General features: G+C 36.8%; 2 protein-coding genes across 7 annotated transcripts in view; one reads left to right on the top strand and one right to left on the bottom strand.

The window, feature by feature from the left end:
* Window positions 1–1,550, bottom strand: part of LOC147079412 (peptidoglycan-recognition protein 2-like) — a 41,310-nt gene extending 39,760 nt beyond the window's left edge. Inside the window, exon 1 of one of the 2 annotated variants that reach the window (XM_085940832.1) lies at window positions 925–1,550. In XM_085940832.1, the coding sequence (XP_085796958.1) occupies window positions 925–1,375 (451 nt within the window). In that variant the 5' untranslated portion in view covers window positions 1,376–1,550. Of the gene's footprint in view, window positions 1–918 lie in introns of both variants that reach the window. The other variant, XM_085940827.1, reaches the window with a different exon arrangement.
* An 8,905-nt stretch (window positions 1,551–10,455) lies between these two features.
* LOC147079414 (uncharacterized) overlaps window positions 10,456–23,675 on the top strand; it is a 31,465-nt gene continuing 18,245 nt past the window's right edge. For all 5 annotated transcript variants that reach the window (XR_015069444.1, XR_015069445.1, XR_015069451.1 and 2 more), the window contains exons 1-3: window positions 10,456–14,582; window positions 15,201–15,489; window positions 23,173–23,286. The gene's annotated coding sequence lies outside the window, so the exon portion shown is untranslated. The remainder of the gene's footprint in view (window positions 14,583–15,200; window positions 15,490–23,172; window positions 23,287–23,675) is intronic.

Below are 23,675 nucleotides of genomic sequence, written 5' to 3' on the forward strand. Positions count from 1 at the left end.
TAGAGAACGGGAAGGGTGGAAAGGTAGGACCAGTCGTGAAACGTATCAGCTTTCCTCTTCAGTCGGCAATGGTTTGACAGTTTGAGGTTATGTCATTATTAGGTTTCAGTAGCCCCATGCGCGAAGCATCAGTCACTGGCCAGTTTATGAGTTTTATCAGCAACCAGCTTGTCGGATGTTAGTTTCTGCGTGAGAGGATGGCCTAAACGCCCTAAACGATACTTATGTAGTTTTAGATAATTTATTGATAGAAGAATATTTTTTATTGATAATGGTTTAGTTTAGGCAGGGCTTAATGAATTTTAAAAAAACTAGCTAACACCATCTGCAATATTATGTATTCTTAATTCAACGAAAACAAATAAGTGTGACTGAAACAATATGCACTATTTTTGTCGGATCGCCTATAAGTAGTATACATAAACTATTATGGTTTGCTTTAGGTAGGCTAAACCTAAGCCTAAACTAACAGACAAAACTAACCAGTAAGTACCATCTGCAAATTGTATTCTTAGTTCAATGAAAACAAATACATATGACTGACAAAGTTTAGTGTGCACTATTTATGTCGAATCTTAACAGCCTACCTCCACCTCTTGCCACTGCTGTACAGGCAGACAAGAGTACATGCTGTGATAGAGATTGCCAAGTGGATGAAATAGCAATGGGTTGAACATGTGGCTCGGAAGGTGGGTAACCGCTGAACAAATGCAGTAATACAGTGGTGACAAGGGCCATTAATCGACCATGGGGACGCTCTGAAATCCGCTGGATTGATAAACTCATAAAATTCGGCGCATTATATGGCAGCGAAGAACTAGGGAGAAGAGTGGAAGAAGCTAGAGTATGCATTCATCCAGGAGTGGATCTACCCCGGATGATAATTATATTATATAAAATTGTTTTTTAAAAACCCACCCTTACATGGCCATTTGTATGTTGGCTGGTTACCTCCATTGTCCTCAGGAACAACTACCACATCGGAAATGTTTCTTTTCCCCAAGCTACCACTGTCACCATCACAAGTGTTAGATTTGACGAACTCGTCGTCAAACGCAGGGTTGGTAAGATCATCTCCCTCTTTATAACCAGTAATGAACTGTTTAATTGTCACTGGGCCGTGAATGTAAGTTTTATTTCCAAAATGAACATCCGCAGAATTACTGATCGCGACATTTCCAAAAGATGGCACTGTATCTTGGACCTCGATGACCTTTGTAAGAGCTTTGCTGAAGGGGTCTTCATTGTCTGATTCCTCGAGATAACTGCAGCTCTCAGATTCGGTGTCAGAAGGAAGAGCGACCGTGCTTTGGCTCGGCGGATCCTTTGTCGGAATGACCGCGCAATCCAACTTTGCGGCCATTGTCACTGACATTTAAAGCTTTTCAGTTATCATAGCGTTACTTTTAATAACTACCGAATGCCCATAACCGTAATTGCAATAAAAATTTAACACAATGCGCCACTAAAAAGACTTGAGGAAAACGATCTAACGTAAATAAGGTAAATAAGCAGAAAGCAGCTGATGACGTTTTGGATTAGGCGTGACTAGTGTTACCATCAAACTGATAAATTAGTCTATGAATTTAATAAACTAAATCCTAATGCCGGCGCTCCATTGGCACGCAAGTCAAACGATTTAGTCTTCGGGCATTTTTTTCGCGTGGAGCACCCCAGATCTGCGGACTTTTTAATCCGTAGACCAGGCTCGTTGGATTTCAAACATATTTATTTACTCTCCGAGTTGCCAGACTTTGTCCGTCGATCACTACATAAATTCGATTTTACATTAATTCACAATCATTGGGACCGAAAAAATCTGTAATTGTTTTAAATATTTTTATTGTTGATTTGTTAATTTACGTATTAGAAAATGAGAGATTAAGGTATCAATTATTTTCTATTTGTATTTATGAAATTCATAAAAAAATACGTAAAAGTTGTGTTGTTTTCATTGCTCTATTATTTTATGCAAGTCTACCTACATAATAACACAAAATTATACGATTATCGGAAAACATTACGATAATCGCAACTTTTGGCAGCTCGACTTTTTTATTCGTTCGTTGATCACTAGCAGAGCACAGACAAATCGGCCGATTTTATTGTCTTCGGACTTTTGGCTCGCCAATGGAGCGCTGGCATAACAGCCCACATGCCCAACGTAGGTCAAAATGGTGGTTTTTTGGTGTTTTCAAAGCATTAGCCTGAACATTCCTTAAACGTTGTAGATAATTTATTTATGTAATTTTGAAGCTTTATTATCTTTTATATTTATTTTAAACATTTCTTGACTGCAAAAGTATTTTTATTACATAAAATAGTAGGTATTCTTTTAAACCTCACGATCTAATGTTTTAGAATATAGTCATATTTCAGTACATCCATGTGCAGTGGTGAGATTTTTTAGATTCATTAATTTTTAAACGCATTTATAAAACTATTAGTAAAATTTATGTTAACATTATATAGTGAAATATTTACGATAAAAAATTATATTTTATAATCTCTGTGATCACAAATTTGACAAGAATTAGGCATTTTATTATTCAAAAAACGGGCACGATTAACACATTTGAAGATAATTCTAAAGATACTGATTATAAGCTATGTCTTTGACCATTCAAACGTAATAAACATCCTACGAATAATAATTATTGACCTAAGAATAAGATAGTATTTTTTTTAAATATGCCATTTCTATTGGCATTTCCCAGTAGTGAAGCTACAACATACGGCCGTAGCCATAAATTGACAAACAATAAATGAAGTAGGGAGTAAAATCATGTAAACGCGCGTGTTTGAACATGTACCTAACCGAAAAAAATTATCGTTTTGTACTTTAATGATTTCTCGTAATTGATAAAATACGTATAAACATCAACATTAACATCTAGGCATCTATGCACTAGAACTCGTTCTCTTTTTGGTCATGCACTCATGGCTGAGGATCGTGACCATCCTTTGAGCGACCAAGACTTTCCATCCTTCTCGAACTTCCGCTTCTCTCAGGGCAGAATGGATGGTGCCCCCTTCTTTCACTTGGTCGCACAATCGCGCAGACGCTCTCCCTCTGCTTTGCCTGTTGCCTTTGCAGTGCTGCGTAGAGCAGGATCTTGCAATCATGAATACATGGTTCTAACATCACCCTAGGAGACTATATACATGGATCTCACCTGGTGATCGCTATAGAAACCAGATTGATTTCATAACAATCAATAAAAGATGGCGGTCATCAGTGTTTACTGTACAAACCTACCCAGGTGCAGACTGCGGTAGCGATCACCAACTTCTTGTTGCCAATATGAGACTAAAGTTGAAAAAGACTAAACGATGTGAGACTACTCGACCGATTATATTTAACGATACTACGACATCGCAATTTAGCGAGGAGGTGAATTGTAAAATGGCATCACTATACGTAGACCTCAGCGACAATGTCGAAACAACATGGAATAAGTTGAAGGAAGCCACCTTATGCGCGATGGAGGAAGTCCAGAAACTCAATAACAGCACTAGAACATTCAAGCTGAAAAGTGATTCGCGAGTGCTCAAACCACTTCTGAAGCCAAATTGTGTCATCCATGTCTTCTTCGTATTTTCGAAAATTCCTATTATGGATGATTTTTAATAAAACTTTTAAGATGTGGCTCATCAAACTTATTGTTCTAAACTCGCTGCACCCCTTTGCATTCGCCGTTTTTGGTAGAGTGATGAGTGTCGATTTCAACCAATCATCGGGAATTATGCCCGTTTCGTAAATTTTATTAAATAAATCAACGAGAATTTCTAATTGATCTTCTTCTAATAATTTTATCATATTGTTGTAAATATTATCAGGGCTGACAGCTTTACCATTTTAGAATTTCGTATTGCGTTTATTATTTCTGCCTGGAGCTTGTCACGTTCATCAAAAGTATAGCCAATAGGTCCCCTATCATTCTTTTCTATGGTATGGAAGTATGGACGTTAAACCAAGAGACATCACGGAGACTTGAAGCTTTCGAAATGTGGCTCTATAGACGCATCCTCAAAACTCCTTGGACTGATCGGGTGACAAATGTTGAAGCTCTCAATCGAATGGGGAAGGACCGATAAGTTCTACGTAGTATCAAAACCAGGAAACTACAGTACCTCGGCCACATTATGAGAGGACAAAAGTACAGTATTCCTCAACTTGTCATTCAAGGAAAGATCAATGGTAAGCGTAGCAGAGGATGGTGCCGCATTTCGTGGCTTAAGAATCTCCGTGATTGGTACGAGTACAGCTCCACTGAACTGTTTCGGGTAGCAGACGACAAATCCAAGATCGCCTTGATGGCGGCCGACCTCCGCTAGGGGATGGCACATTAAGAAGATGAGTAGGATATTTCATGAAACGACAGTATGTATAACATTTCAAATTTATTTTTTAAATTATTTTAATCCTGATTTCTAAGATTAACAACTTTCAGTCAAAAACATATTCAAATTAACAGATTGTGTACATTGGAATCATTCTACCATAGGCAATCCACAGGTGTAATGGTATTGTTTGCTACAATACATGTTTCAATGCTACCAAACAATACCAACACAACTGCTAATCGCTTTCGCCGTACCCAAAATGCCACTGTGGAATGATTCAAAAATCAAATTTCAGGTGACTCAGGATATGCAATAGAAAAATACATGCTCATTCCGATTCTACATGCCCAGTCAGACTCACCCGAGGCTCACTACACGGCTGCCCGCTGTTCAACGAGGAATGTGATAAGTAACACGATATTGTAATAAAATGGACAAACATGAAAAAATCAGTGTGTGTAATGTACGCGCGTTATAATTTATATTTCTTTGGCGTAACAAAACAAAATAAGCCGTTACCTGAGTCTATTAATATTACAGTGGATTAAGTTGATGAAAACGTGCGCGGTTCATCTGTGTCTCATATAGCACATGATAATTGTAATTTAATTATTGTATTGGACCAAAACTCATCTTTTCCATACAGCGGTTATAATCGATTCAGTAGTGCCCATGGTATAACCCTGTGAGGGACTGCGTCTCTTCTATCCCCTTCATAACAGCCTTGTAATTAATTAATTGTATAGACTAGTGATAAGCTCTCCTGTGTACGATAGCGTCTAAATATAGGAATATACTGGTCTCTGCTTGGTTCAGGTTGGTTTAGTAACCAATACAACCCCATACATCCTCTACACGGCTTTCCAATCCTCGGTTTTAAATTAATATAATTTTATTCATAAATACCACGGCCATCTGTTGCTTACTTGTGCAACAACGCCTTTCCATACAAAAAATATCCTCACAGAATACCAGAAAGCTCCACTTTCTCTGATAAAGGGCATACTCGTGGATTGGTAAGTAGTTCCAAATAGTCAAGACTCTAAAGGTTCGGCCAGTGGTTGTCATACTGGGCACCTTTTGCCCCGTAGCCCCAGGCAGAGCTCCGTATAACCCGTATGTATAGGATTAAATTATGTCACCATTTTTTGTTAGAATAAGTATTAGAAAATTTATATTCCATATGACTACGCCCTAATTGAATTTATTTGTATCAATTTGATTTATGTTATATCTGATTTATTACTTCTTTTAAATACCAAATTTTCACTCTGTAGTTTTCTTTGTAATAAACGCCCATCGCGACGAACAAACCGAGCGTTTGATTTCCCCACCTTCTCAATACATACCTTACATTTTATAAAATATCTACTACACATACATCCATTGAATATGGTATATAAAATACAGGTACAAGTATCAAATAATTCTTGGATAAATAGACGTTTTGATAAACTAAACCGAGTGGTTTTTCAAAAGCATCCTCCATCTTTATTCCCATCATATTTTCATTGTGATTTGATAATTCATATCTTATTAGACTTAATTATATCATAGGTATTTTATATTTTGTCTATGTAATTTTTTTTTTACATACATGATACTATGTTGTATAATATTTACATTTATATTTTTGGCTCCGTAATATCTATGCTATAATTTGAAGGATATATTTGGACGTTTCCATGTTTGTACCATCCTTGGGTTTTTTTTTGTACAAATCCACACGTGCAGTAAAATTGACATTTGCATTTCGACAAAATTTGGACAGTAGATGGAGGCCGACGAGCCGGAGTGCGTGGTTGGGTTCTCGAGCCCCGGGGACAGTTTCAACGGTTTTTGTGGAAAAGGGGCGTTGAAATGCGGAAGTTAATGATGCAACCTCCTTTTTTTATTCAAAATGTAGCTAGGATGTGTACATTTAAAAAATATTGGCATTTATTTCTGCTCGATCAGAGGTAAACTGGCAAAGTTAGATGTAAATAATTGTGTTATTAAAATCGATAATGGCTGGCGCGGCGCGAGGCTCAGCGACTCACACTGGGTGCAATTTTCAGCTCTTGACAGATTGCATTGGCGTAAACATTTCCATCACGTTTCCGTGCTATAATTATGCTTTTTGTAAAATTTAGAGGGTAGACGGAAGCTGACGAACTGGAGTACGTGGTCGGGGTCTCGAATTTCAGAGGCTAAATGTCGCTAAAATGTGTACATTTAATCCGAATCGGCAACAAGTTCACGCTCTTTTCTCACTATACGGTATATGCATGGTTTTTTCAGTCACAAGCTCGGTTTGTGGTGTTTGGTTATAATGAATCGACTGACCGTTCCATTTAAAGCTTTCTAATATGAAAGTGTCCATTAGGTCACGTACACCACTGAGTCATCGGTGACCGTACGGCCGCACTGCTTACAGTGGTAATGGACGGCTCCTATACGGCGCCGTTTCAGTTTTTAACCGTCGCTGTGTAATGTGAAAAGGGCCATTTTCTTCTTCATGCGACTAAAAGAATGTCACCACTCAATTTTTTCCATACGGTCAAAACCGTATAATGTGAAAGTGGTTAGAAAGCGTTATGGTGGTGAAATATTACATCAGATTTAAATTATAATCGATTATCAACACATCAAAAATAAAACAACAATTATTAATATGACAAACAGCTCTTAATTTATTTTTATTAGACATACAGAATTATAACAAGAGATTATTTAGACACTTCCAGTGAATCATTATTTAATAAAACTAAATTATATTTATACAAGACAGATTATTGTATTTTTTATAGAACATATATAATTATTTGGAACATCTCACAACACTCTGGTTATGTATTATTAGAAAGTTTCAGAATGATTAATGTAATGAATACACCGATACCGTAAAATGGTAAAGCACAGAGCCTTAATTACGATGACTGTAGATGCTCCATTTTCGGTCGGTCCCATTCGGTATAAATATATTACCAATAGTATTCACGAAGAGACACTTCACGTGAATGCGGTACAATCTCGAGGGTACCGTAGCCGACCCCTCCCTCAACCTGCAGCGGTGCTACAAAAGCAATATACTCACGGGCTGCATGTCTCACATAGCGGGAGATGCGTGACTTGGCAAAGGATCGAGGTAACTGTACTTGCCGTATGATCAAACATTCGCGCTTGACAGGGTGAAGTAATAGTATTAAATTTTATTGCGAGATGTTCCAAATTATCAATTGAGATGCCGAGTTGTCATAATATACTCGTAATTAATAAATTAGTTCAGAGCAGTTTTCATTGCTCGAAACAGGATTCGAATACAGTCGAGCTCGGTTATTACGATCACGGATATAGAGAGATCTCGGATGTAACGAGGAAACATATTTTGACATTTTAGTTTATGATTTTCTCCATACATTTAGTCACTTTTATAACGAGCTACTTATCGGTTATACCGAGCTAAAATATGGTCAAAAAAGGTTTATGAAGTCACTAGGTACCTACCAGCGTTCATTATAATAAACAACTTCTGTTGTAGTTTATAAATGCCAAGCTTGTTTCCGGGAAACATGCTAATTGTGATTTTTGTTTGAATTGTGACTTTTTGTGTTATGTGACCGTTCATTTAAAAATACCTATTCTCTGATATAACGAGTAACGTTTTTATAACGAGCAAATTTAGTCGGTCCCATCTCCTCGTAATAACCAAGTTCGACTGTATATTGACACCCCCTACATATAAGGTTGGAACTGCAAAACGATAACTTTTCAGTAGTAATCATTAAATTAAGTTCATCAATAAATTTTAATGACACCATAATGTAAATTTAAATGCTGGAATCATAATTTTTTTATTTATGCCTATAAAAAAATGATTGATTTTTTTTTATATAACTGTTTTATTATCTTTAAAATTATTTAATAAAAAGCGACTAACTCAAAATAGCCAAAAACGCTGTTCCGACCTTTTACATAGGAGGTGACAGTCGATATCACTAATTGTTTTGTATCAAGGTGTATAAAATATTATTGTCATAGCGACCATATAATTTATAATATAATATAATTTTTAGAGTACAGCCTGAGTGGACAGCGTTCAGCAAGGCCGTGAGCAACTCAAACGTATAACCAAAAAATGACATTGTTCAAGAACATTTTCACATGGTTACACGTTTGTTACGCAGTCCGTACACTTACTCTTTCAAACAATATTTATTCATGGAATAGTAAATAATGAATCATTTGCAAGCGAGACCTAATTTACAATCACATATTTAACGAATTAGTTAAAATTCTCAGCATCCTAATAAAATTGCTATAAAGATACATGTTGTGATAATTTAAAAAATGCAGTACAATCAATGTTTCATGATAAGTCAAAAATTTCGTTATGTTAAGCATTGTATTCGTATATCGCTACTCGTCGGTTCCAGAAAATTACAACTTGAAAAAATTACTAGTTGTCCTCGTAGGGCCAATGCTTTTGTCAAATTTCTACAAGTCAGTTTAGATGAGTCAAAACTACCAATATTCCTAGTTGTAGCACCATGAAAATGAGTCATCATTATATACCATTCACTTTAGGAGGTAAGTATTTTCTCACTTCATTGCATAACAGTGGCAGCGATGGGCGGAGGTAGGCTAAGGAGATCTGATGAAAATAGTGCACATTAATTTTGACGGTCATTGTTTTCATCAACATAATAATAACTTTCAGATGGTTGGTCAATTTTTAAAATTTAATTAAAACCTGTTCAACGAAATCATAATAGATAAATGATATTCACTTTTAAGTTTTTAAAATAACACCATAAAATGAAATTATATAATATATATTTATTTTAACAATAAATGTTTTCAACAATTTAAACATTATAAAATAGAAACAGCAATAAACAATAAGGCTTATGTTTAATTACAAAAACAATTTTAAAATCTTGAGATTGTTTCAGTGTTGACCAGGGGTTGACAAACCGTTTGATATACAGATTTATTCAATTGTAACATTCTTTATATTGAACATACATCAATTTTGAAAACACCTCGGAGTATATTATGCACAGTGGGTATTGACTAAAAAAAAAATAATGATGGACCACTGAATTCTTGGCACACTGTCTTTGTGTTCTTGAGTTGGGTAATAAAATAATAAAGATAGCCCCTTGGTCCACGACAACTAGCTGTGACACTACTATCACTTCAGTGTCGTAACAAATGCTAGGCTTACAAGACGAGAGATATTTATTAATATATATTAATGAAAATCCATTGTAAAAACAAAACATTCTACTTGCCAAATAAGTTAGAAATAAACTTGAATTTAATATTCATTGTTACGTAAGCAATGTGTATAGGTACTGACATGCCCATGAACTTCCCGTCTTAAATGGGAAGTCGGAAATAAGGTTTTGTAGGCCTAAAGTGCGGCTCTTGACCTCCTAAGTCAATTAGCGGAGCAGAAAAAAAACTATGATCATATCACTTGGATGTCTAGCAGGAAATTGTTGTTTTTGTTTCAGGATGAGCCCATGTTTTGTGTTCTTGAGGCTGGGAACGTGAAACAGGGATGAAACGGGAAAGAAATAGTATGATAGATGAAGAATGATATTAGGCTTTGTCCATTTAAACTGTATAAAAATGTAATATGTAAAAATATGTTTGTGACGTTCTATGTCTATGTCTAAATTTATACATCCGAAAGGACATACTGCCAATGATATCGCTGCAGAAATTCTGAAAGAGTAGAGAAAGTAGTAGAAGAGAAAAACAAACTTGTTGGTCAATGTTATGATGATGCTGCTGTTATGTCGGGACGATTAGGAGGTGTACAATCAATTATAAAGTCTATATTTCCTTACGCATTTTTTGTTGATTGTTACGCACACCAATTTAACTTGGTTTTAGAAAAAAGCGTAACTGTAAATAGAAATGTGGCATTTTTTTTGCAAACTTACATGCATTTCCACCTTTTTTCTCGAGATCATCTAAACGTATGGATATTTTGAAAAATATAGTGTAGAAAAAAATTCCATCAGCCAATCAAACTAGATGGAATTTTAATATACAGACAGTTCGCGCTGTTCATGATAATAGTGAATCATTAAAGAAGTGCTTAGACATTCTATTAAACGATAATTCCAATGACTACAACACAATTAATCAAGCTGAAATGTTACTGGGTTACTTAAACAATAATTTATTTATATTTTGGTTAAATTTTTTTTCAAAAGTAATGCCTGTGTGTGAAATATTATTTCAACAGTTTCAATCGCGCAATATTGATAATATTAAGATTCAAAATAGTGTTAGTGATTTCAAACGGGCAATGGTTAATATCCGCCAATCATCTGATGATACCTTAACTGAACCTATAGTGACAAAACGTCGGCGAGTGAATAATTTACCCTGTTTAGTGGAATCCAAGCAAGTGTGTGATTTAATAATTAATCAAGCAAAAGACCATTTTCAATTTTGTGATCATTTATTAGCATCCAAAATATTTTATTCTGATCAAATTAATTATCATAAATCTTTTCCTACAAATGATTTTAATTTGGTGACTAAAAAGTATGACTTTTTAGATAAAAATAAACTCAAAAATGAATTGTCTGTTAGTTATTTATAGCTTGGATAATTTTTATAATGCTGATGGTGCCTCAGTATTATTAAACATTTTAATAGAAAAAAATCTCATTGAGACATTTACGGAAACGGTTTTACTAATAAACTTAATTTGTACTATTCCGATGACATCAGTGTTTTTCCACACTCAAACGGATCAAGTGTTTTAGTAGAAACACCATCGCGCAACCAAGATTGAACGCATTATGTATGCTCAGTATCGAAAAAAGAATGATACAAGAGATTCCTGACTTCAACAAACGCATAATTGAAAAATTTGTGTCGATGAAAAACAGAATGGATTTGTCATACAAATGAACAATAAATCCCGGTCACTGCCAGATATGAGATATTTCGGTAGTACTAATAATTCGGTCAAAACAAATAGTTTGTGTCAACCAGTTTGTGTAACGGTTTAAGATCCATTTTTTTTTCAAGAAAAACTGTTGTTAGAGGTACCACAAATAATAAATGGTGAGTTATTTATGATTCCTTTTAAATGTACTTCATAATTAAAAAACCAATAGTTTTTTTTTGATTTTTTGGTGAAGTTTTGATGAAGGCAAAGGCCTTTTTACGGCCGTCAAAAGGTGAAAAATGTGAACTCCCAGTAAAATAACTCACCGGTCGCCACTGGGTACGGTAGACTGTTTTTCAACGATCACTAATAATGGTGGATATTGATTTCAGCTGAACGTTCAGAACCTCCAGGATCTTCGACGATGCTGCAACAGCCTCAGTAGGAGAGGCCTAGCACTTCTGCTATTTAGCAAGAAGAACGTGAGTAATATTGCAAATGCAGTAGTCAGCACTTGCATGGCGGATACGCAAGCGCATTGGAACGATAGTGGCATACCTTCCGGAAATAATACGAAGTATATGGTGGTGCAGAGTTTCTTTGACGTTTACCAATTTTCACAACCTGTCAAATAACACCATACATTGAGAACATCGTGTCACGCTTATGCTTGAAGAATGAGATTGGCGAGACAGTCAGTACTTTTACGTGTAAACAGTTATTATCGCGATAGTCAGGGCTCGAAATGGACTGGAACGCACCGGAGCGCCGTTCCGGTTCGTGAAATTGGTAAAGTTATCGCTCCGTCTCGTGGAAAAAAATAATTTGACCGTCTCAGCTAGATATGCCATATAACAAGAAAACATAATTATTACTTTACTTAACTGAATTCAATATTAACACGTATCACCTGTTCATCGATTTTAAGGCAGCTTATGATAGCATTAATCGATACCGGCTATACGAAGCAATGCGAGAATTTGAAATTCCGACGAAAATAATTAAACTTGTAGAGATGACAATGACACCAGTACAATGCCGGGTAAAGCTTCAAGCGAAAATATCCTAACCATTTGTATCACTGAATGGCCTAAGGCAAGGTGACGCTCTGGCATGCCTTCTTTTCAATATTGCGCCAGAAAAGGCGATACGGGATGCAAAGATTTATGCCCGTGGCAGCGGCACGATATTTACTAAGCCTGTGCAGCTGCTGGCGTATGCCGATGATATCGACATCATTGCCATATCAAAATTGGCGCTGAAAAAGGCATTCACGGCACTAGAAGCCTCTGCCAAAAGAATGGGTTTACAAATAAACGAGGCAAAAACTAAATACATGCCTGTCTATGTCACACCACGAGAAGTAGCACCAAAGTTAGATATTGGTGCATACAAGTTTGATACGGTCGACAGTTTCATATACCTTGGATCTCTTGTAACTCGACATAATGATATTACAGAAGAAATCAACAAGAGAATCATGTCTGCGAATAAATGCTACTTTGGTCTGTTAAGACATTTTAAGTCCCGCTTACTATCTCGTCGAACTAAAAGCACTCTTTACAAGACACTTGTAAAGCCAGTGCTCACCTATGCATCGGAAACCTGGACATTAATTCTGCGAAATGAACGAGCCCTGAACATCTGTGAAAGAAAATTCTCCGCCGTATATATGGACCGATAAGGGATGGCACCAATTGGAGGAGAAGATATAATGCTGAGCTCTACGGGCTGTACGAAGATTGCAGCGCAGTTCAATCAATCAAGATTGGGAGACTGCGATGGCTAGGTCATGTGCACCGTATGAATGACAAAGAACCGGCAAAGAGAGTGATGTCCAGCAATCCAATAGGACGTAGAAGAAGAGGGAGGCCAAAGATTCGCTGGTTAGATGGAGCTGCCAGTGACTGCCGTATTCTGGGGGTACCAAATTGGAAAGCGGCCACACTGGATAGGGACAGGTGGAGGGAGCTGTTGGAGGAGGCCAGGACCCACACCGGGTTGTCGCGCCCCTGATGATGATGAGTATACAATATAAATAGATATGCAAAATATTTCCAAAAATAATTCATAAAAAAGAAAAACGTACATAATCCCTTTATCCATAAACTGAGAAGTTTTTATTGATTTTCTCAATAAAATGAAAAGGTGTTTTGAAACTCAGCGACATATATGACAGCATATTGGCGCATGTTGGTGTCCTTCGCGTTGATCAACTCACCCCCAAGGAAAGAATACTCCATAGAACAGCCCTTAATGTTCAAAGACAGATGACAAGGACATTAAAGAAATGTAGAAGTTTTAGAAGTAGACTTCATGCAGCGAAGGTATTTTCAAAAAATACAACATTGATGCAGGTAACGGAAAAAATGACAGCTTCTGCAAAAACCTTTACCTCTCTTCAAGCACAACAGTCTGGCTAGAAGGCTACAGGAAGACGCTTTACGGAGGATGAAAAATACTTTCATTGTCAGTAGGTATACAAACAGAGCCCAAAAGCATATAGATTTTTGTCTAAGGTTTTTGTTTTGCCTGCTCCAAGAATATTGGCGAAAGTTCTTCATAGAGTACCATTAACTGCTGGCATCAATGACCATATATTTGCTCACCTCAAACAGATTGTGTGTAGAACACCACCACAACAAAGATTTTGCACATTACTCTTTGATGAAATGACTCCGAGTCCCTGTTTACAATATGAAAAAAGGAAGGACAGAATCGAAGGCTTCAAAGACTATGGGAATAATCAAAGAACCAGCAAGATTGCTGATCATGTGCTTGTTTTTATGTTAAGAGACATACGTCGTAAATTTAAACAACCTATTACGTAAACATTCTGTACAGGGTCAACAAAAACACCTGAACTCATATTTCAGTTGAGAGCCGTTATAGAAGCTGTCTACTCAACTGGACTAAGGGTTGTTGCAACAATTTGCGATCAAGGCAAGAGTAATGAGGCTGCCATCAAGCAACTCATCCAGCAGACTCAAAGATCGTATTGGAACGACGAGAAACGAGCTCATCTCTATAAGAGTGAGAACAATTTCTTTGAAGTAAATGGGCAAAAAGTAATACCATTATTTGATACTCCTCATTTTGATACATCAAAGGAATGAGAAATAACTTGTTTAAACTTGTGAAAACAATTAGTTGGAAAATGGGATCATGTTGTACAAGTTATCATGCTGATACTGTAACAAATGAGATAAGGGTGTTACCAAAATTGACAGAGCTTCATATAGTACCAGAAAAAAATCCAAAGATGAAGGTGAAATATGCCAGTCGGATTTTTAGTCATGGAGTGGGAGGGAGGCGAACATGCTACTCTTTGCCAGTACGTATATTATTATATCTGTTTTTGAATAAAGTATAATTATACTTATTCTTATTTATCGACATAAAAACAAGTGTTTTTTTCCGATAGTGAAAGTTTCTTCCGTTCTATTTGGAAATGTTATGCCGACATGGTCAGCATTTGAAGCGGCGTACAAGACACTCCTTATTAATAATATGGTATCATTTCACTCTGTGGGTTCAAATTGTGAGGATGATGGCTCAGGGAAATGCCTACAATCACTGCGAATATTTTTGCGTGAAGATCAAGACATTATCCTCGAGAAAGATACATGTACAGATTTGGAAAACAATTTATTATTTTCTGAAAGTACAGTATCTGAGATTATGACTTCTATACAGGCTGGCGCAGCAAATTATGTTGCTGGCTATGTAGCAAAGAAGTTACACAAGACATTTTTTAGAAAATGCTCCTTGTGCAATGCCTTTTCTTTCAGCAAACCTGATGCACCCGGCATGCAGGTCATTGATTCCCGCGAATATACCTCTACATATACCTCACTTGGTTATCCATCCGTGGATGTTATTACTGCATTCAACCGAATTAAAAAAATCACTCGCCATTATTTAAGAACCGATTGCTTTTTTGTTTTTCTAGGTTTCTACTAAAGGCTTTTTCACAAGGCATCGCGATATATACAGTCTTCAACAATCCTCGCCTGATGGAATCCAAGATAGAATGATACAGTATTCGGAAAGTGTCGATAAATGAACAAAATATTAAAGGAGAAATCTCAGAACGAGAGACTCCGAAGAAACTTCGACTAATTCTGAGAAGAGTAGTACATTCTTCCTGTAATTTGATTAGCAGCTTTTGTAACGCAGTTTTTGGATGCGGGCGTGATTACTGATCAAATCGAAAATTCATGATCAAGTAAAATAAACAGGTTAGTTTTAATTTTATATAGATAGATATTCATAAGTCTGATTATATAAAAAAAGCACACTTTCTACTAAAACACTTATCCATAGTTAGTGCAAAGATGTATGTCGAATCCTGAGTGGTAGAAATAGCACTGATATTATCAATGTTCCTGTTAAATCTGCCGCTAGAATTCGATATAACAAACATAGAAATACACCTAGATGATTACTTAAAAAATGCCTTGCTTAGATTAAGTAGGTAAGTAACGCTATTTTGAAAAACTGGGAAAAGTATAAACACCCGTACTTTTACCTGAGTGTCAAATTATCTTACAACACAAATACATATTATTCAATAAAAGCAAAGGATATTCTTTCTATATTATTCCATACTGAATGCAGGTTAAAAAAGATTGTTTTGATTGTTTTATTAGGAAATTTGCGATACCCATTCATTACTCGTGGAGTATGAAAACTATGCTTTTTATATGCAACGGTAGAATATTTATGGGAATCTTATAACCAAAAGGAAAATCGGGTCACCGATTATAGAGCAAGAACTGCTTCACCTCGAGGCGCAGGAGCGAGAAGCGGAAAGAAATACAACCGATAGTGTCAGTTTCAGCATTGCCCACTAAACGCGATGCTCAGGCTGCAGCTAAATCAGCAAAAGTTAATCATTTGGAGGAGCAATAAGATATTATAAAAATCAACCTAACACGTCCCTGTCACAGGCGGGCTTCTCCCGGTGTGAAATAATCATTTAGTAATTATAAGCCGAAACGTAACCCTGACCTCTACAAATACAGAAGATACGGAAATAGAAATGACACTTTCATCGCCAGCACTAACACCAATAATGTCACCAATCAACAGTCAGCAGGCAACAGCCACAACGCTGAAGACAACGTCAGACAGAAAGCGCAAAAACGAAAAATCATCCATTGAGAAAATGATTAACTACCCCAAGAGAAAAAAATGACACGGTGGATATCCTTGTCGGGTTATGTCGGCTCACGCCGCAGCAATAAAGACATTTACTCACAAGCTGCAGCTGAGTACCAAAAGGAAAATCGGGTCACCGATTATAGAGCAAGAACTGCTTCACCTCGAGGCGCAGGAGCGAGAAGCGGAAAGAAATACAACCGAGAGTGTCAGTTTCAGCATTGCCCACTAAACGCGATGCTCAGGCTGCAGCTAAATCAGCAAAAGTTAATCATTTGGAGGAGCAATAAGATATTATAAAAAACAACCTAACACGTCCCTGTTACAGGCGGGCTTCTCCCGGTGTGAAATAATCATTTAGTAATTATAAGCCGAAACGTAACCCTGACCTCTACAAATACAGAAGATACGGAAATAGAAATGACACTTTCATCGCCAGCACTAACACCAATAATGTCACCAATCAACAGTCAGCAGGCAACAGCCACAACGCTGAAGACAACGTCAGACAGAAAGCGCAAAAACGAAAAATCATCCATTGAGAAAATGATTAACTACCCCCAAGAGAAAAAAATGACACGGTGGATATCCTTGTCGGGTTATGTCGGCTCACGCCGCAGCAATAAAGCTGCAGCTGAGTACCAAAAGGAAAATCGGGTCACCGATTATAGAGCAAGAACTGCTTCACCTCGAGGCGCAGGAGCGAGAAGCGGAAAGAAATACAACCGAGAGTGTCAGTTTCAGCATTGCCCACTAAACGCGATGCTCAGGCTGCAGCTAAATCAGCAAAAGTTAATCATTTGGAGGAGCAATAAGATATTATAAAAAACAACCTAACACGTCCCTGTTACAGGCGGGCTTCTCCCGGTGTGAAATAATCATTTAGTAATTATAAGCCGAAACGTAACCCTGACCTCTACAAATACAGAAGATACGGAAATAGAAATGACACTTTCATCGCCAGCACTAACACCAATAATGTCACCAATCAACAGTCAGCAGGCAACAGCCACAACGCTGAAGACAACGTCAGACAGAAAGCGCAAAAACGAAAAATCATCCATTGAGAAAATGATTAACTACCCCCAAGAGAAAAAAATGACACGGTGGATATCCTTGTCGGGTTATGTCGGCTCACGCCGCAGCAATAAAGCTGCAGCTGAGTACCAAAAGGAAAATCGGGTCACCGATTATAGAGCAAGAACTGCTTCACCTCGAGGCGCAGGAGCGAGAAGCGGAAAGAAATACAACCGAGAGTGTCAGTTTCAGCATTGCCTACTAAACGCGATGCTCAGGCTGCAGCTAAATCAGCAAAAGTTAATCATTTGGAGGAGCAATAAGATATTATAAAAAACAACCTAACACGTCCCTGTTACAGGCGGGCTTCTCCCGGTGTGAAATAATCATTTAGTAATTATAAGCCGAAACGTAACCCTGACCTCTAGAAATACAGAAGATACGGAAATAGAAATAACACTTTCAGCACCAGCACTAACACCAATAATGTTACCAATCAACAGTCAGCAGGCAACAGCCACAACGCTGAAGACAACGTCAGACAGAAAGCGCAAAAACGAAAAATCATCCATTGGGAAAATGATTAACTACCCCCAAGAGAAAAAAAATGACACGGTGGATATCCTTGTCGGGTTATGTCGGCTCATTTAGTTATTTCATTGTCCTTAATATATTTTTTTGAATTTTTAATTATTGCCCCGACGACCTACAGACCAGACCTGGCCCACTGCAGCCCTTCATTCGAAGGTCTCGAGGCAATCAGCTCCGTCCTGCAAACCTTAAATACCCTGCGTATTTCTTATCATTGTGCCTACTTCAAATCCAATTAGTTATTACATTGTCCTTAATATTTTTTTTTTAATTTTTAATTATTGCCCCCTGATTTCTTTGTGCCTTCGTCCGTATATACGAGACCGAGATTCATTGTCGGCCAGAGAAACCTTTTTTCTTTTAGATAAATAAGATATATCGGCGGCGAAACCATTTTATGTGATTATTCCTAATTCCGCACCGAGCTTTCGGTGCGGTATTATTTTTTAATTATCGCTCCCTGATTTCGGTGTGCCTTCGTCCGTATATACGAGACCGAGATTCATAGAAGAGATTTATAGAGAAAGACAGGGATTAAAATCCCTTCCTGATACCAGCACAAAATAAAAGCGGCCGACATCCAGCCCCAGCGGCGACCCCACGGGCCGCCATCCAAACACCCCTTCCATATCATGGGTGCCGGATAGGCTTCAAATAACTTTGCGCAAGCAGAGAAAGGCCTCTTTTCTCCCCCGACGACCTACAGACCAGACCTGGCCCACTGCATCTCTTCATCCGAAGGTCTCGAGGCAATCAGCTCCGTCCTACAAACGTTAAATACCCTGCGTATTTCTTATCATTGTGCCTACTTCAAATCCAATTAGTTATTTCATTGTCCTTAATATTTTTTTTTAATTTTTAATTATTGCCCCCTGATTTCTTTGTGCCTTCGTCCGTATATACGAGACCGAGATTCATTGTAGGCCGGCGAAACCTTATTTCATTTACATAAATAAGATATATCGGCGGTGAAAACATTTTATGTGATTATTCCTAATTCCGCAGTGAGCTTTCGGTGCAGTATTATTTTTTAATTATCGCTCCCTGATTTCTTTGTGCCTTCGTCCGTATATACGAGACCGAGATTCATTGTCGGCCAGAGAAACCTTTTTTCATTTAGATAAATAAGATATATCTCATATGATATCTAATAAGATAGGCTCATATGATCCTATTAGGATCGGACATAGTCAAAAGAAAAAAAAAAGAAAGATTTCTTTGTGTTTCCCATTCGATCGAGATAGGGTTAACAACCCCCAGCCATCCCCATTGTACAATAGATATCTCGCAATTATTTTCAATATTACGACAGCAACTGTCTCAAAAACTTTATCGAAGTCGCAATTAGTTATTCTAACGAATTCTCGATGTAACTGTTTTTATTATGATTTGTTATTTATGTGTTTAAAAATAAGATTACCCGGTTAGCGTTATATATAATTAAGATCTGTAATATTACATTGTTTTATATTGTGCTACAATGTATTAATTAATGTCTAAATTAAATAATTAACTGTATTAATTCTATCGTGTCGTGTTCAACCAATTCGACTTCGCACTATTGACCCACAAAGCACAATGCCATCTGCAAAAACCAGATAGAGTCGTATTTATCTAGGACGCAATCCTATGTAGCGGATTCCGTTTCTGTGTTTCGATCTAAATAATATTTAATCTTCCTTTTTAATTTTTGCCCATTTCTTAAATGCACCTGCATAAATTAATTTTAATAAATAAATTATTGATATTGAACTGATCTGCGAGGAACTGCGCCACTCTTCCCGCCCGCAAAAGGGTATTTCAACGAAAGAAATTGTTCACTAATTTGTAAGTTTTGTTACACAATATTGCATCAAATATGGAGAGATATAGGTCTCCGTTTGTCCCAGGTTGGCTTAATCACCAATAAAACCACACTCGCATGGCTAGAAAGCCTTTCACGGCTTCTTAACTCTCGTTTTGAATTAAAACAAGTTTATTAGAAGATATTACTGCCATCTGTGTTTACCACGACGAGGTAAGTTTTTTTATACTCTTATTTTTTATAACACCTCCCGGAATACCAAAAAGACTCACCATCCCTGGTGGAAGGCATATTCAGGAGTTAAGAAGTGGTATCTAAGAAGAAGGTTCAACCAGGGGTTGTCATACTGGGCACCTTAACCACCACTATCCATACCTTATTATTTTTTAAGTAATGATTGATTAATGATCGGTTTATTAGTCTCTATGACCAATAAACTTCAAACCGACGCAAAAACGCCTCTAAGTCCTTCAAATTTGCCATCAAAAATGGCGTTCAAATGCATAACTGTATATCTTACACTATAAGTGAAGTTCAAAAGCGCCACAACCTAAATGCACCAATCACGAACCGGTAAACACATACATATCGCAAATCTAATTTGGCCGCCGTGCTCAGTTGCCGTACTAACGTGTTGTTTGCTTTGCTAATTATTTTGCTAGTGTTCCTCGTGTTCCAATTAATGGAGAGCACCTCAGTCACCTGCGCTTTGCAGATGATATTGTTATACTCTCACAAGACCCGAAAGACCTCCAAGGTAGAATGCAAGAACTCGCGGATGTCAGTCAAACGGTCGGTCTAAAGATAAATGTCTCAAAGACAAAAGTGATGAGGAACTGATTTTCGGACCCTGCGATTATCTGTATTTCTGGCACCCAACTCGAGCAAGTCAGCAGCTACGTCTATCTCAGACAGCAGGTGTCCATAGACGGAAGCATGCACGATTAAATTGCTCGAAGAACAAAGCTTGGATGGAGTGCTTTCGGACGTCTGAATAGTATCTTCAAGAGTGACCTACCATTATGTCTTAAGCGTAGGGTGTTCAACCAATGTGTGCTACCCGTGCTCACGTATGGCTGCGAGACGTGGACCCTCAACACGAGAGATGTCCAAAGGCTAAGAGTCACACAGCGAGGCATGGAGAGGTGCATGTTGGGCATCACGCAAAAGGACCGTAAGAGAAACGAATGGGTTAGGAAGCAGACAAGAGTACGCAATGTAATAGACGTTGCCAAACAGCTGAAATGGAGATGGGCGGGGCACATTGCTCGCCGAAAGAACGGCCGCTGGACAAATGCCGTCATCCAATGGTACCCAAGGGGTACGAAACGGCCACAGGGTCGCCCTAAAAGCCGCTGGATTGACGAACTGGTAAAGTTCGGCGGAAATATGTGGCAGCGAACGACACAGGACCGAGAGAGTTGGAGAAAGCTTGGGGAGGCCTTCATCCAGCAGTGGATTGACCCCGGCTGATGATGATGATGATTTACATGTTATCGACCAATAAAAAATATTATGAATATAGTCATCACTGGCTTTCGTCTGCCTTGACCTAATTTATACGTTTTCGTGGATTGGCACATGGGGTCAATTCTACATTATATAGGGCGGCAGCGAACTGTTAATTAAAAACAATATATATTATAACTATCTCACATTTCATTATCTATACATAATAAAATTTTAATTATTACAATAATTGTATCCTCATTATGTTATCTTACAATTATGTTTAGACCCTTTTAAATTTTTGAATCCTTTTTTATCCGCTTTAGACATTTGCTTTTTAAATTTAAAAAAAAAACAAATACATTGTGTATTTCTTTAGAAATGCAAAGGTAGCGTTTTATCTGTCACAATAACATGTAAAAATTAATAAATTTAAATAATTTACATATATATTGAGTTTTTTTAGCCTGTAAATATTATTTTATCATTATTATTTGCAAATATTTTCACCTGTTCATTTTACGTACCCTATGAATAAAATAAAATAATAACAAAATTAATCATACATATTAGCTTTATTTCGTAGTTCTGATCTTGAAATGGTTTAGTCATTAAGTAAAAGTATGTTGAAGTGCATATCAGCCACTACCACAAACATTCGGTAACAAAAGCGCCACTTTGAAAAGATGAGATGCAAAACCTCAACTATTAAAAAATAATTGTTTTTATTGCAGTAACAGCACTAAAATTGCTTGATTTGGAATCGCGAATCTAAGAACAAATCTAATAGGATGCGAATACAATTCAAAATCACTCAAAAAGGTGTAAAGGGAACATTAAAATGGTTTAATAATACTGAACAATTTGCATTTGTGGATAGTGGCGGTTATGCTTTTATACCCCTCACATTGACGATAGTGAATAGATTTAGATTGCTGTAAAGTTTTATAAGAACAAGAACTTTTTAATAAATATTTGATGTACTACTACTATGCTATGACCTGTATTATACCTGTGTAATTCGCCAATTATTTTTTTTTACCAAATAATTTACCCTATATTACTGTCATCTTATTTTTGTAATAAATGCCCATCGTGACAAACAAACCGAGTGTTTGATTTCTCCCCCTTCCTCTCATTATCAAGTATTCGTGAGAAAATGTTATATTATTAATTTAAATAATAACACATAAACACTTTTTGAAAATACCCGATATACCTGGAATTTTTGTAAGGCTAACCTAACCAAACCCAACCTAAACTAACCCAAACTAACAAATAATCCAGTATATCGGATATTTTCAAAATGTGTTTTCCGCTGTATTCCTCATAACCGAAATGTACCCAAATAAGTTAACTGAAATTACAAATATACCTAATGCTAATTTAAATCCTCATAAATCATTTTAAATTGGTATCTATTACCGTTTTATCTATGAACGTACTTTTGATATTATTTTTATTACCTTCTTTAACTTGTGTACTCCAACTCATAACACAGGAAATTAAGAAGGCAGCAGAAACGTAGATAGATAGAGATTGCCATAGCTACGCAACCTCCTTGTGTTTTGATGTCCAAGGCATTGGCTATCTAATACGACTGGCCCAATACAGTATGGTATACCATAGTATGGCAAAGATAAGTTTTGGTCCAATAGAATAATCAAATTACAATTATCATGTGCTATATGAGACACAGATGAATCACATACGTTTTCATCAACCTAAACCTATGTAATATTAATAGACTCATTTTGTTTTGTTACGCCAAAGTATAACTTCCAATGCGCGTACATAAGTACACACACCGAATTTTTTATCAAGGAAATCTTTGTTGGCCACAGAAAATGTTCTCTCATACATAATGATATAATATAGTCTGACAATTTTTTTTTTACAGATTTTACAGACAGCTCACCCAACACCAGAGCTTAGCTTCACTTCATAAATTGGTTGAAACGCTGTCAGCTTTGCTTAATCAGAACCCTGCCCTGAAAAGTCTCATACTGAGATTGTAAGTACCTAATTTATTTTCACCATATCCACCCCTGCGGGTCTATTCTATTTATACACAAAGTGACTCGAGATCGACCGCTAAAGTGATAAAGTGATAGTATTTATTACATATTTGTATTGAGGTATTATAATTGTTATAATAAGTTAGCCGTCTAAACAGTCAAAACTGTCTATCTCTCTCTAAATTTTATCACAGCCAAGAGGTGCTGTTAAAATATAGCACTTATTGCAACAATTAAAAACTTTAAAAACGCCAAGAGTAAAAACGTAAAGAGATAAATATAATATTATCATAACAATACCTACTAGAGAAAAACTTTTGTTCAATAATATGTTACATTCTCAAATCTTGCGACTCATTAGTTGAATAAAAGAAGTGGTTTATTA

This window comes from Rhyacophila brunnea, unplaced genomic scaffold (genome assembly GCF_057557595.1).
Source record: "Rhyacophila brunnea isolate RB1 unplaced genomic scaffold, BYU_Rbru_1.0 scaffold_1, whole genome shotgun sequence".
Classification (NCBI taxonomy): Eukaryota; Metazoa; Arthropoda; class Insecta; order Trichoptera; family Rhyacophilidae; genus Rhyacophila; species Rhyacophila brunnea.